This window comes from Haliaeetus leucocephalus, unplaced genomic scaffold (assembly GCF_000737465.1).
Source record: "Haliaeetus leucocephalus isolate CR32 unplaced genomic scaffold, Haliaeetus_leucocephalus-4.0 Scaffold953, whole genome shotgun sequence".
In the NCBI taxonomy this organism is placed as follows: Eukaryota; Metazoa; Chordata; class Aves; order Accipitriformes; family Accipitridae; genus Haliaeetus; species Haliaeetus leucocephalus.
In genome coordinates this window covers 2,472,336-2,491,789 of record NW_010973389.1, presented here as the reverse complement: position 1 = coordinate 2,491,789, position 19,454 = coordinate 2,472,336, and the positions used below count along the sequence as shown (strand labels likewise).

At 41.9% G+C, this 19,454-nt stretch overlaps 1 protein-coding gene across 1 annotated transcript in view; it reads left to right on the top strand.

The window, feature by feature from the left end:
- The window catches only part of TSNARE1 (t-SNARE domain containing 1), a 306,679-nt gene that overhangs the window by 103,977 nt on the left and 183,248 nt on the right, over positions 1 to 19,454 (top strand). The window contains exons 4-7 of the mRNA XM_010584213.1: positions 1,734 to 1,824; positions 5,669 to 5,743; positions 7,252 to 7,297; positions 9,821 to 9,828. Coding sequence (XP_010582515.1) covers positions 1,734 to 1,824; positions 5,669 to 5,743; positions 7,252 to 7,297; positions 9,821 to 9,828 — 220 coding nt within the window. The remainder of the gene's footprint in view (positions 1 to 1,733; positions 1,825 to 5,668; positions 5,744 to 7,251; positions 7,298 to 9,820; positions 9,829 to 19,454) is intronic.

The following is a 19,454-nucleotide window of genomic DNA, read 5'->3' as shown; positions in this document are numbered from 1 at the left end:
ATACCTGTCTGTGGTAGATATGACCTCCTCCATCTCAAATTAAAAGTGATGTAATTAGTCAGCCGGTGCAGTGGGTCCTGGGATCATAAATAAATGAAATGCATTTTGATGAATGAATGCAGAAATGGTATCTTAATTTAACTAAGCAGAGCTGAGAATAACTAGTTATTGGATCCAGCCTTGTCTTCATATGAGATTATTTCTCTTTCCTGCATGGTGCTGAAGGAGTCCATGCCTTCTGTGTGCTTGTTCAACCCTTAACATACATCTGATTTACTGTTCTGCAGCTAAGAGATGTTTTCCTCATGGTACGCTTCAGGTACGCTTGCATACCTGGTAGGTACAATGCGTAAAATTAAGTGTCCTTTTATCCTAGACAGCTTTCCCACCTGAGCTGTCTGCAGAGAGATCTTAATTCAGTGGAAAAAGCCTGCCAAACTTTGCTATGGGGGTGACAATCGCAGTTTGTGATGCCTATGTCCGTCTTCCCTGACTAGATGGAAATGACAGTCAGTGGAGTGCTTGTTGAGAGGTCTCAACTTATTTGTAGTTAAGGTTGCATTTGGTAAAGACTGTTTGGGGGCTGGCCTTCTTCCTCAAGGGAGGTGCTGAAGGAGTTGATATAAGTCTTGAAAGAGCTGGTCTCCATCAGTAGACAGAGAAGCAAGAAGGAGCTAAAGAGCCAGGATGGGCCATGGGTATTCAGGACAGAAAGGCCATAAATAGTCATCTTAATATTTTTTAATCAAAGCACTTCTATTCACTCCACATCCCACCCACCCTGAAAAAAGAGCACTGACAAATGAGTCTTTTCAATACAACCGTGGCTCAGATGTGTCCTCTAAGAGAGAAAAAAGATTATTTTCTCCAGGTCTCTCTCGAGACTTTCTAGATTTTTTTGACTGAAGCATTATGAAAAACCACCCCTTTCTGACTAAAAAGATGTGAAGTTCTCCCTGGGGAAGCTTAGAGGCTGAAAATGCCCCATTGACCTTATAAAGCTTGAGAACTGGATTGAGCTAATAAATACATTTAGGCAGCATTTATGTCTCTTCCCTCTACTTTGTGTGGTCCCAAACAGCGACGCCAGCAACCAGTGCTTGCAAGAAATAATGGTACTGGAATTTGGGGTGTAAAGGAGAGGGACAACCATGACTGGAGAGGGGACTGGTTTGGCTCCCTGCCTGCCTGTTTCAGTGCTCATAAAGCAGCACTGCACCTTTGCGTTAATAGTGCTTTCCTGGAGATACTATGTCATTAGCAGATAGATGATCATGGTAAGTAAATTTGTCTTGCTCAATTTCTGTCTCTTCAAATTTCTCATCTGAGTACAAAATTTTCCTGGGAAAGCTATCAGGTAACTCCCCACTCCCATCTCTTTTTGCTGTACAACGCTTCTTTCGACAATTTTAGTGGCAGTACCAACAATCTGACGGCCTCGTTACCTGTCCACCCCCTATTTTCACCTTGTCTTCTCCCATTGACTTTGCAGGTCCACAGCCATTGTCTTTGTGCTGATCACAGGAAGATTTTGGGCAGCTCCTCGCTAGTATTTCCTACAGCCTTCTGGTTGCCATTGCTGGTCAAGATCCTGGACTTATGTAGTCCTACTGTGGTTCCATGTGCTGTGTGTTGTGTTGTCTCAGTCGCTCTGCAGCTTGATAAATTTCTGTAAGTGTCTCTTTATGCAATTAATTTCAATTGCAATTCCCATCATCTCTTCTCTTCTGCAGGCATGCAACCCAGCAGGAGACTAATAAAACCATCACGACTAGCACCAAAGCCATCAAGCAGCTGTCTGAGGTTGTCAGAGGCTCATCCAGGGTACGTGTCATTCAAGATGCTGTTGGGGGAGAGTGCTGGGTCTTATGGAGGGAGGAATAATGAAAAAAGAAGTGGTAGCGGGTGCTTTAAAGCTGTTGAGCGACATGTCTTGGGTTTAACTTCCTTTCCTGTTACACAATAAGCATAGCTTGCATTTATAAATGACCAATGGGCAAACAGCTGCAGAAACCAGTTCTTCTCCCAGAACTGGATCATGTGGAATTGGAAATCAAGAGCTCAGTAACCAAGCCTTGACTAGCTCCCGCCCATCTCAGGGTCTCACTCAGTTTGGGTGAAAGTCCTACGGAAATCATCTGGCTCCACATGGGTTTGGCACTGGTTAAAGACTCAGTTGTGCAGTGGGTGCGCTGGGTGCAGATCAGTTTGGAAGTGCGTTGAAGTCTCCGGAAAGGGCAAAGCTGTGGAATATGTCTGGATATGACATTCGTTCAGTGCTGTATGCTAGTGCAAAGGCAGCGGTGGGGATAGATAATTACAGGCTCTGGCCAGGTCAGAGCAGGACTCTGAATTACAATTTACCCCACAGCAACCCCATCCGTTGTACAACTCACATGGGCATCATTGTCACAGGGGTATGAGGGATCCCCAGTCCAACAAATGGATAAACAGAACATTTCTGACCTTTCCACAAAGACCTTTATACCCCATATGTTCCTGCTGACTTTGGCCTGTGGTCTGCATTGTGGGGAAGAACAGAAACATACTGGGGGTGGGCAAACTCCAGCTGGTGTGAGAGTTGAGAATCACCCACACAACAGGTGATTCAGCAATTGAAATGAGAATACGGACAATTCTTTTCTACTTCATTCTGCCTAGCGGCTTTCTGTTACATTCTTGCTTCCAGCATCCATATAGTTTCTGAGTCAGGAATTTACCTGAATTGGTGTTTTATCCTCACTCAGTCCCTGCCATTTTCCAAAGTCCTGTATCACTTCAACTCTGTTCTCACTGTCCTTCCACCTAGAAAAAACACTGCCTTAAACACACAACGTATCTCTGTCCAAGTGGTTTTTACAGCCTGGATTTGTGTCACTTACCAACAGGCGTAGGAGATAAGGGTCGAAGAGCTGAATCACCCCAGGCTACTTTTGTAACCTGTGGAGGACCAAGTACAATTCAGCCCACCTAAAAAAATGAATGGGTGATGGTCTGCTCCAGAGAACGGAGAGAAAAGCTTGGAATGACTGTTCCCATATGTAGACACTGACCTTATGCAAGCATCAGTCTTAATACTTTGGTCTTTTTTAACATGTTGCTTTGATTAGTGAAGGACTACAAGGACTGCTTTTTCCGTTTTCTTGCATACTCTGAGAACAATTACATCAGAGTTTGATGAAACAGAAGGTGCTTTCTTGGAGTTACGGGGATCTGGACGTTTTTGTGCTGATCTCCTGGCTCCATTTTGTGACATAAATTGGGTCCCCAAGGGAATCAGGCAAGGTCACCTTAATCCCAATTATAGTGCCACACATGAATGTCATTATTTGCCCTTGAAACCCATGTAGTGTCCACTGGGGACTCTCAAGAGTATAGCTTTTACTGTCATGGGGAGAAACATTGCTAAGTTAAAGGGAGAACATTTAAGAGCTGAAGGAAATAGACATACAAACAATTATAGTAATATGAGGAATAAACTTGCCTGTCTCTATTGGCATCACATAATAACTTTTTCTGCTCCCTGGTCAATTAATTTAACAGAATTTATTTTTTTAACTCTTCTTTTCTAACAGTGTGCAGTTTAAATAATTAAACCTCCAAATTTTGATATAAAGCCTGTAGCCCTCATCCCTTATATAGAATAAATAGATCTGGCAGGTATTGGCTGCTGGTGGTAGTTCCCTCTTGGGGATCTGGGTAGCACTGCAAACTTTTCTCCCATAAAATTTCTCACAGCCTGAAAAGCCTTTCATTAATTTAGACCTTTATAGTCAGTCCTTTCCAATCCATTATTCTGTGTATTGCTTTGCATGCACACATGGACAAAAAATATTTTTTTTTCCTTCTTCCTTATTTTCTACCAGTAATGCACTGCCAACAAGGTGCACTGTGGGTTTCTCCTGCTTCCCTTGAAGCTCCAAGTGCTGCTGAAGCTATTCGAGTCAGGATGCCCAACTGAACAAATTGGTAGTATTTTAGGAGCAAAGATACTCATGTAAGCGGATCAATGTGGTACAAGACAGGACACTGATGTAAAATAGCACATGGCTATTTTAGGGCTTCCTTTCAAACTAATCTCGAAGGACTGGGGAAGTTTAGATTGGATATTAGGAAAAATTTCTTCACCGAAAGGGTTGTCAAGCACTGGAACAGGCTGCCCAGGGAAGTGGCTGAGTCACCATCCCTGAGGGGATTTAAAAGCCATGTAGATGTGGTGCTTAGGGACATGGTTTAGTGGTGGATTTGGCAGTGTTAGGTTTATGGCTGGACCTGATGATCTTAAAGGTCTTTTCCAACCTATATGGTTCTATGATTCTACGGCTTAAATAGAGACACCTATGTGGAATTCCAGGTTTTTGTAGAATGAGTGCTGGACAATTAGATCAGCTCTCCAGGGTGGCAATCTTATCTTCTTTTGCATATGTAACAAATATAAGGTTTATAGACCTTTATCTGTAAAATGGGAATAATACTTGCCCTGTTCTAAAAAACGTTTTAAATCTTTGGATGAAGAACTGTAAGACTGGGGTATTCTTCTGTGTATGAAAATACTACCATTAAAAATTAAAGATATTTATCCTATCCTTTATAAAATTTACTTTTGTATTCTTAAGCAGTTGTCTGAAAGAGCTGAAATTGCTGTAAAGTGAATATTTCTGCTTAGGAGCTTCAGCGTAGATTGGGTTTTGTTTGCTACTTTTTTTTTAAGGTGATGCCTCACTTCCTTGCAGTTCTTTCCCCTTTGTAAAACTGGACATGCAAGTTCCAGCACACCTGACATCTGAGATCCAGGAGGTAGAATAGTTCCAGAAGAATTTTCATTGCCTGACACAGTTTGGGTTTGGTCACTCCATCTAAGAGCAGCGATTCTGCAGCATGTTGGATAGTTACGTCACTTTTGTTTAAAACATAGATCGGTATCTTGCTGGGGGAAGCTCCAAAAAGAAAGGCGGTGACATTTGGGTACATGTTTTGAAAAAACATGGAGATAAGTTGGTTTCTTACAATCAGGTCCTAGGCCAGGCAGAAGGAAGGTTGGTGTGGCCGATGGACCTCTCAAGTCCAGTAAATCACCCGTTACCATCAAATGAGGTGATGAACTCCATCATTGGGTATCATCCAAATAATGGACTTTTTGACAGCAGGATCCCTTGGGTTATCATCTCCAGCAGATAATCCGAGGCTGGATTGTAGGAAGTAGAAGCAGGATACCATCTTACAACCATTCTGTTCTGTTGATGGCAGTAAGGTATTCATTTGCTTGCGTTTCACAGTCTTTAAGAACTGGTATTGGAGTGAGACCCCCTTCATGCAGTAAGCAGGACAGCAAAATGTCCCACTATATATCCCTGCCACAGAAGGTGTCCGGCTCAGACAGCAGACCACACAGCAGTCATGACTTGAGTGCTATCTTGAATATCCAAGGTGCCATTTTTTTTTAATTTCTTTGGCCTGAAAGATCAAAGCATCTTGTGCTCCCTTCCTAAAATAAAACCTTGTAGCATCCTGGCAGCCCCAGTGAAATTGAGATTTTAGAATACTGTTTGTGCCCACTTTGTTTACTTGGTGTCTCCCACCAGGACTGTTGCCCATGGTCACAGGTAGAGTCTACTACTGGATTTATATCTACAGATCTGCTAACCAGGCCTCTGTTTTTCCAAAACAGCAAGAACGACTTCAGCTGGACAGGCTGAAGAACCAGCTGTCTGATGCCATCCAGAGATACGGAGCTGTGCAGAAGGTGAGGGTCTCTCTTGCTTCCACTCTTCTGCACGTGAGTTTGGGAATGCGAGCGTGGCTCCCAGGAACGTGGAGCATCTCCACAGAACTGCTCACGTGTAGTTCCCTCCCTCTTTTCTTACTTTATCAGTCAAGCAGTGTATCATTACATTGGAATATGCGCACGCATGCGACTGCAGAACAATTCAGCAGCAATGGAAAAGAAAAAAAGTGTGCTTTTGCCTGCTGTGTATCTGGTAGGACCTTCAGTGGTACCCCTGGATTAGGCACGATTTATTTTGATGTGTCTTCACTGTCAGAGAAGAAGGAGAAGTGATAGCACAGTGCCCCTTTCACCTTTTCTGCTTACAGAAAATGTGCGGGCAACATTGCTAATTGAAAGGTTAACCCACGTTATAGCTCTGCTGTGTTATATGGCTTTGTCAGAAGATTTCCAAACACATCTTGTGGGTTGGACCTGTCACCAGGATCAAGCTGTTTAATAAAACAAACAAAACCTGAACTCCAGCTCCTTAATTTGCTTCTTGCTTTCCCACTTTACCCTGGAGAGGCTCTACTGATGAGCAGATTTGCTTTGCTTTTAAACACTGTAGTAATGATTTAAATTTACCATCCTCAAACTGCTTCTCTCCCCTGCAGTAACAAGTTTGAACATATACCTGGATTAATTGAAATACAACCTGGACAAACTCTGGCTGCTTTCTTATACTACTTCAGTGAACTTGACCCATGCCTGCAACACATGGGAAGAATATATTGTAATTATATAGGTGTAATGAAATTTACATGCACTTAATAGTGTATCGCTATTAGAAAGACTCTGTACTGATTGATTTCCCAACACTTGCTGCCTATGGTTTATAAATAAATAAATAAATAAAAGCACATAAAAATGCACTTCAGCAGCATGGATTTTATGTAATAGCATTGCATTATCTCTAGTGCAATCTCGTATTTTTAATTATTTTCTGTTCTATTCAGAAACTTAGGTGTGGGGTCTTTAAATGAAATCTTTATCCTTTAAATGAGAATTTGGAAGGATTCAGGCAAAGGGGCTCCATCCCCATATACACACACATTTTTAATGTTTTCCTTTTATATTCACAAGTACAATCCATCTAAACTATACATGTAGGTTTGGGTTTTTTTTTAAAAAACTGTCTTCAATTCAGAAGTGCCAAAATTAGCCACTGCAGTTTGTGAATGCCCGGTTGCGTCAGGAAACCAATCTGAGTGGTAAATTGCTACTTATGCACGTCCTAGCTGTCATTTCTTAAATGTGTGTTTCAGTTGATAACCTTGTCATTCTGGAAGCTTTGAAGACTTTTAATTCTTGCAAGACCAAACTTTTCAATGTGATTATACTCCCTTTCTTTTTCTAAATAATAAGAGCTTTCTCTGTGTCTTTTTCTTTAAAAAGCAGAAGAAATAGCTTCATATGATTCCTTCCCTAAATATTTGGACTGTCTTTTCTGAGCCATTTTCCCTCTTTTTTTTCCATTTTTACAGAAAATAGCAGAGAAGTCCAAAGCTTTGCTTCCTACTGGGCAGAGAAGTACCAAACAGGTAAGTTCATGTGTGTCTCTGTGTTTGACAGTAAGAACATTGCTAAAAAAAGGGCTGTTTTCTAACCCCACTAATGATGCTGAAGAGCATGGTGCTCCCCCACTGCCTACATTGAAGCCAGTGAGGTGGTTTTCAAATAGAGATGTACGACCTCTTTGGAGGTGGAAGATACGGGAACCAGGAAAAAAAGACGTATGTAAGACCTGTTTAACTATTCTCTGCTTTTCTGTTCTCATGGGGCTGTTTTTCCATTCTTAATGGGAGTTTTGTCTACTCTGAAATATATCCAAGAGCAGTCCTGTACCCCCTTCCCTGGGAACCGGGCTCATAGGCAAGTGAAATCACACTCCAAGTACAATTTCGTAGAAGGAAGCGAGAGGAGCTTTTATCAAACCTCTGTCCTCAGTTTTAAGAGGGATCATGCAGTCTACATTAACTATTATATACATAGGCAAATAGAGCCTTTTTTTTCTCTTTCTAACCATATTAAGGACTTTGAATAAATACTATATGTAATCAGAGTATATACATTATAGTTTTGTGCTTATATTTAGTTTCATATGTACATGCATGTGTATGTATATATAAAATATAATTAAATGTATGTGTGCCTGTGCACATATGTAACATGATTAAGAGTGTAAGGATATATATGTGTATATATGTGTGTATATATATATGCATATGTGAGTAGTCTTTCACAAATAGTAATGCAAAATACTATATATGTAAATAGCAATGCAAAATACTATATATGTAATATGTGTGTATGTGTGTATAAGAAATCTCCACAGATTTCAGTGAAAGGTTTGAAGCCAGGAGATCAGTTAGCTGCAGAGATCAGGTTGGCCTTTCAAGTCCCCCACACTAAAAAGCTTTAAGTTATTTGCAGTTGATACCATGCCACCAAAAAACGAAACTCTATGCCTAGTTTCAGTGATTATTTCTGACATTCTTGATACTCTTGTCTTTTCTTTTAAGGGGCAGTCAGCAGATTTTCTGCTTTCCTAATGAATCTTCATTCCCTACCTTGTGCTACCTGGTTTTTATATCCTCCTTAACATGTATATAAGAAATAATTGTTCTTTGTAACATTAATGCTTCTCTGTAAAGAAAGGTGGAATGATGCCACCAAAGACCCTACCATTAGGGCAAGTCAATGGCCCAAAGCTTTAAAATTAGCTAGGTTTCAAGCAATTACAATTCTGCATCAGACCTTCTTGTCACTTAGTTGGGTTTAGGTGGTAGTGCCAATGAAACTAAAAGGGCTTTGTGTTCCAAAGGGCTGATCTATTCCTTTACCCTTCTTGAGAGTTCCCACCGCCACCTTTGGAGAGCTTGTGCACAGATGTTGCTTTTCAGCTATGCGTTTATAAAAATGTTACAGCTTATTTTTGTCCACCAGCTGGTGATCCGTATTGAACATGGGTATGGTGCATGGTCACAAATAGCATATTTTTGAATGGTGGTCAAATGCACCCAGACGTCATTTATTGGTTTTGATGGTTGAGCTCAGAGATAAGGGGGGTTATTTTGTGCAAATTCGCTGTGATTTCTTTTCATTTCTTTTCGTTAGACTGCTGTTAGTGGAGTGGATTGCAGAGGTGGGGACAGCTCTGGTCTTGCCTGGACTACCACATGTTTGCATGGCTGTGGCTGTTCCATATAATGTGGGACGCTGCTGGCCATTAACCAGTGCAAATAGGATGAAGAGGGCTAATTATTGCATAGCTGTTGTGCATCCCTGCACCTGGAGTAAGTCTGGATGCAATCAACTTTTTTGGTATATTGAAAATGGTTGATGACTCCAAAAACAACCTTCTCTGGAAATGAGCGGAGTTTTAATAGGGTTAAAAAACAAGGTGTCGGACAAAAGTACTCAAATCTTGGAGGCAAGTGATGGTGGGGTTGGAAGTAAAAGGAAGCTGGAGGAAGAACAGGACGGAGACAAACCCATTTACCTTAAACCAGGTAAGAATCCAACCATTAGGAGACTGTAGCAGTAACAATTTGGTGTGGGTCAGGCAGCATCAGCAGAAATTGTGTTAAACTGGATCAGCCACAGATTGTTTCCCCTTGTAGCTGTCACTTGCAAATGAATGCTGGTGGTTGGCTTCAGTACATTATGAAAAAGAAGGGGGTTGTAGTATGTCCTTGGGGAGAGGCTTCTGGCTCAGAAATAGGCTTGATCATGCCCAAGAGCACATACTTTTCATGCAGTGACATTTGCTTGGGCTGGAGACACGTGAGGTTTCATGCAAACTGCTTGAAAAGGATGAAAGTTAATTCACATCTGTTTCAGCTTTCCTATATGTTTGCAGATTCACACGTCTTCTTTTCTTCCTCCTTCAAGTACAAAAAGAGAGAAATTGAATGTAGAAAACCTGCTGAAGGGAATGCAGTGGTGTGCTTGTTTTTTACTTATTATTTTACCAACTGCAGATTGGTCAGGATATGCAAAATTATAATTCCCACAGCAACTGTAACCTGACCACTATGTGCATATATTAAGGCATTAAAGTTAACACCCTATACAGTAATGCAAAATACTACATATGTTCAGAGGACCTGATTTATGGGTCTTGTGAGACTGCATAGTGAACTTCTTGACTTGATGCAGATCCAGTCTTGATTCAAATACCGCTTACCTGCAGGGCTTTGTTTTATTTTATTTATACTTTAATTTATTACAGGAAATTGTAAGAGGCTTGAAGAATGCTAGTTTTTCTATATGCATGTCCCTATATTCCTTCTCTTCTATTGGTGGGTGGGAAAGGTAAGGTGTTTGGTAACACAAACTCTAATAATTTCCCTTTAGGGAGTAATTGATTCCCTAGACTCACATAACAGGTAAAAATTGGAAAGTAAAGCTTTGGGAAAATTACTCTCCTGCCCATTGTGGTTTGCTGTAAGTACTTTTTAATTGAGTTTATTTGTTTATAAAAGCAAAATAAAGGCATTGATCCAAAATTCCTTGAAGCCTGAAGTTATATAAATTCTTAATCAAATATGTGTTTGTAGGAATGTATTTGTGTGTAGCCAAATCGATGTACTTCTATAGGTGCGTTACTGCATATATTGAAAGACAAATATTTTTACTACACTAAATGATCATTGTTGAACGTGAGTTGCGGCAACTATTTAAAAAAAAACAAACCTTTCCCTTGAATCTGTGAAAGCAATTTTAAATATTCACCCAGTGGCCAAAATGAGACCTCCAAAGTCTCATTAAGGGAGTGCACAGGGGAATCCTGGAAAGCAGCTTTCCATTTTTGAGAACTGCTGTTACAGCACACAGCAGAGACGGTGATGTACTTGGGGATACGTTTGCTGCTGGTTCCTGCTTACGTATGGGGCAGACGTACCTCAGATCCCACCTTCTCCCCCTGCACAGACGTACCCTGGTGTAAAGCAGTTCTTCCTTCCAGGCAGAGAGTCCGCTGTAGGAGAGGGAATATTTCAGGTGTCCCCCATAGCAGTGGGACAGTGGGCAAGTGGTAGGAGAGGTTGGACAGCTGAGTAGACCCGTCCTCTTGGGCTAAGTCCATCCCATGGTGCAACAGTTGGGTATAATAAAATATGATAATGTTCTAACAGCACAGAATAGTTTATCCATAATGTGAAAATAATAAATGATAGCCTGCAGAAAATCCACAAAATAGCCAATAATCCCTCTGAACATAGAAGATGAAAAGAATCCTTCTTTTTAATTCTTTTTAATTATTGTGCATCTAACATCATCTGCTTCCCATAAAAAGACGAATACATTATTGGGCCCATGACTGAATAAGTTCAAGCGATATTAAACCCAGCAGCAGACTAGGCTGACAAGCTGAGGGCTCCTAAGGATCTGTTCCCGGCAGTGCCTAGCAGGGACAGCCCGGTTTCGGCAACCTTATGGCATCTGCAACATGTCTTTGGGCCACCTCCATCTTTCCTGGATCCTCGCTGACCACACTTAGCCATCTATCTTCTCAACTAATGAGGAGGAAAGTGGGCTTTCTCACCATGTAGACTTTGTGGGTGGTTCCCCAAAGGGAGTGGGAGAAGGGGAAGCACAGTTCTGTTTTAGCTGAGAATTGAGTTTTAAACTAAAAGCACACCAAAAATCTGAACAGACTTTTTTTTTTTTTAGAGGAAACTTTCCTGACAATTTTTAGAAATTAAAATTACAGTAATTGTCATAGTGTAATGGCACCCCTCTTCATTTCCTGCTGCTCACGGGGAGAGGGAAGGATAATTACTGCTCTGGAACATGGCAGTTGCCAAAAGAGATGCCTTTGTTTCTTATTCCGTAAGCCTACTTGACCCGTCTCTCAAAGGTCAGTAAATTATGTTTCTTAGGAGTACAAGAATGGGTAATAAACCTCTATTTGCATATACAAGCTTTTTTCTCCTGACTGCATCAATTTATTCGTGCTTTAAATGGACTTCCTTCTCACATCATTTCTCTCTTTCTTCCTGTGTTTATGAAGTTGTTCTTTTTATGTGATTAGAGTAAAATTCTCATTTTGGGGCAGCAAGATCCAATTCTTGTCTTTATGGGAGAATAATTTTTTGGCAATAATATCTGCATAAACCGCATATATGTATGTGTGTGTGTAATGACTCTAGTTATTTGGGCTTCTATTTTTACAGGGTCCTTATCATGGTAGATGCTGTATAAGCACAGCTATTAGATTGTGCCACCCTGAGGATCTCGCAGGCTAAGCAAACACCAACAGGCTATTTTGAACGATAATTAACGAGGAGTTTTTAATGCAGTAGGTGCTCTTCATGCTGGAAGTCCAAAGCTCAGTTTGCAACTGGCTTCAACATTCGGGAGAGGTTGATGTGCGTATTTTTCTGAAATGCAAAATTGAATTTCTCACAATCAAAATACAGCTTTTGCCCCGACAAATGGAGCTTTTTTATTTACGCATTTATCTTATTGACTCTAACATCTTATCTTCGAACTCATCCCAGTTCCTAATGTTCCAGTCTGGCTGGTATATCTTAGGAAATCAAGCCTTAGCTTTGGTGATAATGTATCTTGCATGTGTGGTAGTAATTGCTGTGTCTTTTCAAGGTCATTTCGTATGCAGCTACTGCTGTAAAAAGTGTTATTTCAATAATGTCAACTTTGGTTTAAATGACTGTGCATCCATTAAAAGCCATATTCTAATCAACCCACTCCTCTGTTCCTAGGGCTGTCAATATGGAGCATTTAAATCACACGGCTATTTTTTCTTGACTTTATTTAAGTGTGGGCTTTTGTTTGTTTTGTGGGGTTTTTTTAAGGCGATCATTAAAGCAATTTTTCTTTTTTTCTTTTTCTGCCTGTTTGGGAGTAGGGAAATAGATTCTGATACAGGGATTTAATAAGTGGCTGGAAATACATTCATACCTGATTTGCTTTATTTGCTCCCTATATTCCCAAGGGAGATGGAAACTATTCTGAATGGCCCAAAGCACTGTCCTTGCACTGCTTCCAGTGGGTCTGAGAGAGGAAGGTCTTTTCTGCTCAGCATGCCCGTGATCTTGAAAAAAAATGCCAGTGGGCTTTATAGACACAGTACTTCACTAACTAACCATTAAACTCCCTTTGCGCTGTGTCAGGGCTGCAGCACTTTGCAACTGTAAGGGTTAAAATGAAGAATCCTCCGTTCTTAAGGGCAATAAAAGCTGCACCACAGCCCTTCGGAAAACCTGTGTTCCTCATGCTGCTTGTGCCTGCACACAGGTTTTATGGGGCAACGGGAGTGCTCAGGACTTCAGTGTTGCATGTAAAAACATGTAAGAAACCCCCCAGATCCTGCTATATCTTTAAAGGAGGTAATTTGCAAAGGCTAGAGACGTGAGCTTCCAATAACGTATAGCCCCTTATTCTACAAAAGGAGAAAAATAATAAAAAAACAAACCTATATAAAGACCAAATCTGTATAACCACATTTGGGGGGAACTTGCCATTTCCTAAATTGCCCAAACAATTTGAGCACTGTGGATTTTCCTTAACAATCCCCTATCGAGTGCCTGTCATGGGATAAGCCTGCTTTGCTTGCCTGTGTCTGCTGATGTAGCTAGAAACTGCAGCTGCCTATATCAGCACCTGAGCAAAGGATTTTGTATTCATTAGCTGGGTTTTCTGGTTAGTTGAGGGGTTTTTTTTTGTTTGTTTGGTTGGTTGTTTCTTTGTGGGTGGGGTTTTGTTTTTTTTTTTCTTCTTCCTTTTGTTTGAGTGAGAAAGGACAGAGGTTTTAATGTGGGCAGAGGATGAAGGCAGGGGAAGGGTTTCTTTTGTATGAAGCCTCCTCCACAGCAGCTCGCTGGCTTCACACGCCGTGCTGATGCCGCTCTCCTCTACCCCAGCTCTGAGTCACTACCGGAGCCGTCTCGCAAACCGAAGGGTTGTTTTGTCTGGAATGAGCCAGCCTCACCGCCCAGCTCTGCAAGCGCTGGCTTATTATGCTCCCAAATCCTGGGGCCACTTTCCATCACCCCACGCCACCGAGGACCCTGCCAGGAGGACTACGCGGGGCAAACGGTTGACGCTGGGGTTGCGTGGAGGCGTTTGAGGTCATGGGATGAAATGCTGGCATGAACGTGCCTTGTTAATAGGAGAGAGCGCTTTGACGGAGAGCCAATCTATATTGTGCCCAGAGGCTCAGACAGATAACATAACTCAACCAGTACCCACATCATTATTCTTCCATAGCCAGTGACAGCTCTGCAAATATTTTTCACCATTGCTCGTGATAGCTGCCGAGGTAGTTGCAGTTCTCCTTTCTCCTCCCAGCTGTTAAAGGATGTTGCAAGTACCCGTGTCTTCCTGCCAAATCAGGGTCATCCGTGGAAAGGGATCTCTGCGCCTGTAAAGATGGGAAAAAACCTTTCTCGCCTGTTGCGTTAGGTCTGGCCGTTTTTTCAAGGGGCGCTGGCTCCTGTTTTCTCATGAGTACTGCTTTTTGCACAGTGAGTGTGGGCAGCGCATTGCTGCGTGGTCCCGGTCAGCACTGCTGACGTGGATGTGCGTATCTATAGATATATCTATATGTCTGTATATCTATAGATATCTACATCTACCTATATATAAAAAAAAAAAGTATAAAAATAAATGTATATAGTGACCGGTGTGGCCAGTTGGGTTGATACTCGCCTTGGTTGGAGAGCTTTGTCCTTGCATGCAGCTTTTCTGGGCGGTAAGGGTCACCTTTGGCAGCACTGTCAGATCTGGGCTGACAGCAGTGTAAGGGGAGAGCAAATGCAGGCCAAGATCCCAGAGCTGATGAAATGGAGGCTGGGTCTACAGGACATGTGTGGCCATGATGGCAGTAGTATAATTATAAAAAAATGAACCTCTGCATCAGTCTGCAAGCTTGAGTTTTGTTCACGCTATAGCCTTTTCTTCCCTATATATTCCTTTTTTTTTTTCCCCGTGCAGGCGCTTGATGATATAAGTGAGTGGTTTTGCACACTGCAAGTGGAAGTGGTTTCTGCTGGTGTGATGGGGATGCTCGTTCGACCTCATCCACCTCCCCTCCTTCAACCCCACCTTGCAGAAGTTGCACTGCAAGAGTCTAAATTGACTTTTGCCCTGGCAAAGATCACGCAGTAACTGGAGAAACAAATGTGAAACCTTACCGAGTGTGTCACCTTGCTCCAAAGTGAATGCAGTGTTATTTAATACATTTAAACCCCCCTGTGGAGATGGATTATTGAGAGGAAGGAAATTGTATTCTTCTAAACCCACTTTGATGGCTGCATTTATCACATGATTAAATGTGAACGGCAATGGTATTTTCCCATGAAAAAAATGTATTTGGAAATAGGTTAACCCTTGCTTCACCAGGGTGAAGAGAAAAGTAATATTTAGTGACTTTTCTAGGGCTCCATCTGATTTGTTTTCAGGGTCTCGATAACCAATGTTATATCCACCATATAATTCAAAGATATTTAACCCCTTTCACTCCTATGTAGAGGGCAGTGCTGGTACCTCCCCTATACTGTGTATCATCTGTGAAATGCCATGCGATGCTCCAGCTATTGCACATAGCAGCCCCCAAATTGACCTGGCATAGTAAGACAGACTTGCTATCTCAGACAATTTCAACTGATCGCAATTATTTCTGATTTACTGCAAACACAAGGAAACACAGGACCAGGCTTATAATTTGGATTCTTTATTCTGTTACTTAGTTCTGGTGCCCAGCTGAAAACTGTAATCCAAGTTTGTGTTATTTTGCCAAATTAAACTTCCACTGATGTTTCAGTTTGTTATGGAGTTTCCTCTTCACTTCTAATGATAACCCAGGATGCTCAAATGTCTTTGGAGTGAAATCATAAAGCTGGATATAGCAGAGAGGTAATTTATATATAGTTTCTTTATAAAGTACACCAGGATCTGTAAGATGTAGCATGTGCTGCAGATGATGTTTCAAGTAGTTATTTTTGAGCTGAGAGCAATAGCCTGTGTGAGAAGTAAAATAAATGTGTTCACCTAAACACAGATGGTGGTTCTCCCTTAAAACTCTCACAAACTTCTCAATTTGAGAAGGCACCTGTGTAGCAAATAATTCCCTTAAGTTTAAGAGACGTCTTCAGCTATGTCCAACTGCCCCAAATCTGAAATGAGGTGGTGGTTCACAACACGTGCCATGGGCAAACCCTGCCGAAAATTCCCAGGATATGCTCCCATAGATGGGAATGAAATGGGAGTTGGACTTGATGATCCTGTGGGTCCCCTCCAACTTGACATGTTCTATGATTTCTATAAATGAGAAGACTGAGCTGTGAGTGTTGCTTATCACTGCTACTGTCAGGAGCAAATCAACTTTGCGTGGCTGGTACCTGCTTAGCATCGCCCGTGTGCCCCTTCATGCCTGTAGACTGTGCGTGAATCCTGGGGGAAGCGATGCAGCCGAGCTATCACAGGTCTTCTCCTCTTGCGGGGGCTCAAACGGGCAATTTGTCATTACGACAAGAATGCATCATACTGTTTCCCCTGCAGTAAAGCACAGTAGTGCTTTGCAGTGTCCCTTTCCTTAATCCCTCTTTAATTAAAGCTGTGTTACCATGCGGTACGCTGGCATGAGCATTAGGCATTCGGTCAGTCTGGCAAGCCTTGCATCAAATGAGTTTGGTGCAAACTCATTTGGTGCAAAAAGAGGACTTTTTCGCTGCTCCCTAAATCAGCTAAGGCCTCAATCTCATTTCTTGTCTCTCTGTGCTCAACTTGAGTACTCATCTTCTCCAGCTACTGGAAGGGAGCTGGGAATGGTAGAGCAAGGAAGGTTTTTCCTCGTGGGTCCTTTTCCCACATGGATCATTCAGATATTTTACACAAATGCAGTATTTCCCGTGATGAAAGAAAAATAAGTTATTACATTTATTTATTTATTTCCACATGATGGGTCAGAGCCTTGTGAAAAAAAAACAGTTGTACTGCGGTCAGTGAAGCGCTGCCCAGAGGTACCGAGCTAAGGAAAGCTGACCTTCTGCCCCTGTTTGTGCAACTTCCCAAAGTAAAACTCCCACCACGGACAGGAGATTCCCAAGGTCCTCCTTGGCTTAGAGACCAAGACATGGAGAAACCTATGGAGGCTATGCTTCTGCATGGAGAAACTGGCTGGAAATAGGACAAAAAAGGCTTATTTCCATGAACCCAGTTTTCCATGGGACAAAGCTGAAGATCCGGCTTCCAATTTGTGCAAGCCCTGGATCTGTTGTGAGTAGTGGTTTGCATATCTCACTTGGATAAAATGAAAATCTTCAGTATTGTATTTTCTACCTTTGCTCAGCCTGTAAGCTCCTGAATGAAATAAAACTACTGAAGTAGTTCCTAGAACATTAACTCAATATTACGCTTGATACAGCTGAATCTCTTGATCTGCAGTCCCTTGCTTTAAGAAGGAATTTCCCTTCCTTTCCCTTCCCTTCCCTTCCCTTCCCTTCCCTCCCCTTCCCCTTCCCTTTTTTTCTGTATGGGAGTATGTTCTCGTGAAGAACTTAGTAATGGTATCCCGAGAAACAGAGATGATTGCTCTAAAAAAACCCCAGCAAACAAAAATAAGCAATCGAAGCATCTGCCTGCAAGCACAGCTGATTTCTGGTGAGTGAGGAAGGTGTTTTCTCCCTTTCTGTGCCCAGCAGTTTGTAATTGGTTAGGTGATTTAAGGAAAGAGAGTGGGAATGTGGCTTTTGTGTGCAGCAGGACATACTGACCTCTTCTGGAAGCTGAGGACTGGGAAGTTTGATGGCCCTATTGTGTGAGCTACTTCATTGACCCCTATATTCAAGCATGATTAAAAACACCACTGAAGAGCTGGGCACAGAAAAAAAAAAAAAGCTTTTTCCAGCAGTTGCTGGGGATGGGGCGAGGGAAGCTGTGGATGCTGCACACTTCGGAGTGCCATCTGCTGGCATAGGACTCACTTAATCGGATACAGGAGCCTTGTTTTAATAGCACTTAGGTGAGAATGGCAGTAGAGAAGGCTTGATGACCCATCGATGCTTGTTGTCAGTTAATACCCTTGAGATGAGGATAAAATCTGTACAGAGTTGGGGTGGGTTAGGATGTTTTACACTTCTGTTGAAGACAGAGTCCCTGCTTACTAGATAGTGGAAAAATGCAGTAAGTAACCACATGCTACATGTCCCCTCTCTGTACTAGGTAGAACATATGTATTAAATAGAGTTGAAATAGGTATAATATTAATGCATTTGTGTGTATACATACATAATTTTTTCAGGTTCCTAAGGAGGAGAAATTTTAGCTTTAGGTCACATCTGCTGGGAAGCATCGGGAGTTTGCCAGTTTTTAGTCTCAGCTAGTCTGGTGGTCATCTGTGGTGGAGTCCACAGGGCTGTGCAGGTTCTCCCTCTCCCCAGTTCACAGCATTTTGGCACCCCAGTCTCAGACTGGGAAAAACTGGGGCATGAGGGAGGGTTTTGCAGAAAAGTAGAGGGGGGAAAGGACTTGTTCTTTACAGAGCACCACATTTTTTGTTTAAAAATGCTGAGTTAGGATCTGCATTTTTTTCTTTTGTTTTTATATGTTTCGTCCCTCATACCTCTCATTTTACAAAGGTGCATCTTTTGTCTGCAGGATGTCATTTGTGTTCTTGTCCTATACCAGTCCTGCTTATTTTGAGATGTATTTTATTCTGAGCTTGATGATACCCAACATTATAAAACTTTTTTTGCCTCTTAGCACTGCTTGCTGCTTCCAAACCTACAGGCATTGTCCTCCCGTAGAGACCTGAGTTCACACAAAATCCCTTTAATCGCCATTTCGTCATCTTGGCTCTCCGCTTCTGCGCTCTCGAATCTCACAGCTCTCCAGAAGTGCTTCTTCCCCTTCCCAGCTGTAAGAGGCTGGAAAACATTACAGAATAGAAACTGGCCACCAAAAGAAAAGGAAAGGTTTAAAGAAGTGTGGTATGGAGGTTTGGGAGGGGGGGCTTGTAAATTTATTAGGCTTCTTTATTTGCAAACAGGTGATTGTATATAAGACTTGATATGAAATCGGGGGAGATGAGTTGGGAAACTCGCCAATGCTGAATTTTAGTAGCTGTCCCTGCAGATCTCAAACACTTTGCAAATTAAGATATTTCAACTTTATAGGGGGAAGAACCCATCCCCATTTTACAGAAAAGGTAAAGGTAGGATGGAGATTGTAGGTCGAACAGCAAGTTATACTAAGCTCAACAGATTTGCCTTTGTCACTGTTTTAAAACACAAAGCTTTTGTTCCCGGAATAACCCATGCCATGGGTTATCTGCTTTGTTGTGTCTTGGGCATTTTTTGTTTGGTTGGTTTGGTTTTCATGATACTCAGAAGGAAGTGGAGATTGGTGGGTCTGGAGGTGTGTACAAAGAATAGGTTGAGTAGCTATCAAATGCAAGGACTTTTTGACATGCAAGGAGTCTGCAGCATTTATGTGTTTTGTGGGTTTGTTTATCCACTGTATAACATTGGGGTATGAGGTATGGGATTAGGAGTAGACCTGACAAGTTAAGTCAGATACTTTTGGGTAGCCCCTCAGTGAATTTGAAAGCTCCTGTCTGTGAGAGTAGAGGAACTGGGCCATGCTGTCTTCATGGTGTGGGGATTTGAGGAACATACCCCGTTGCTTTCAGTAGGGTTGTGTTCTCATTGGCCTTCTTTAG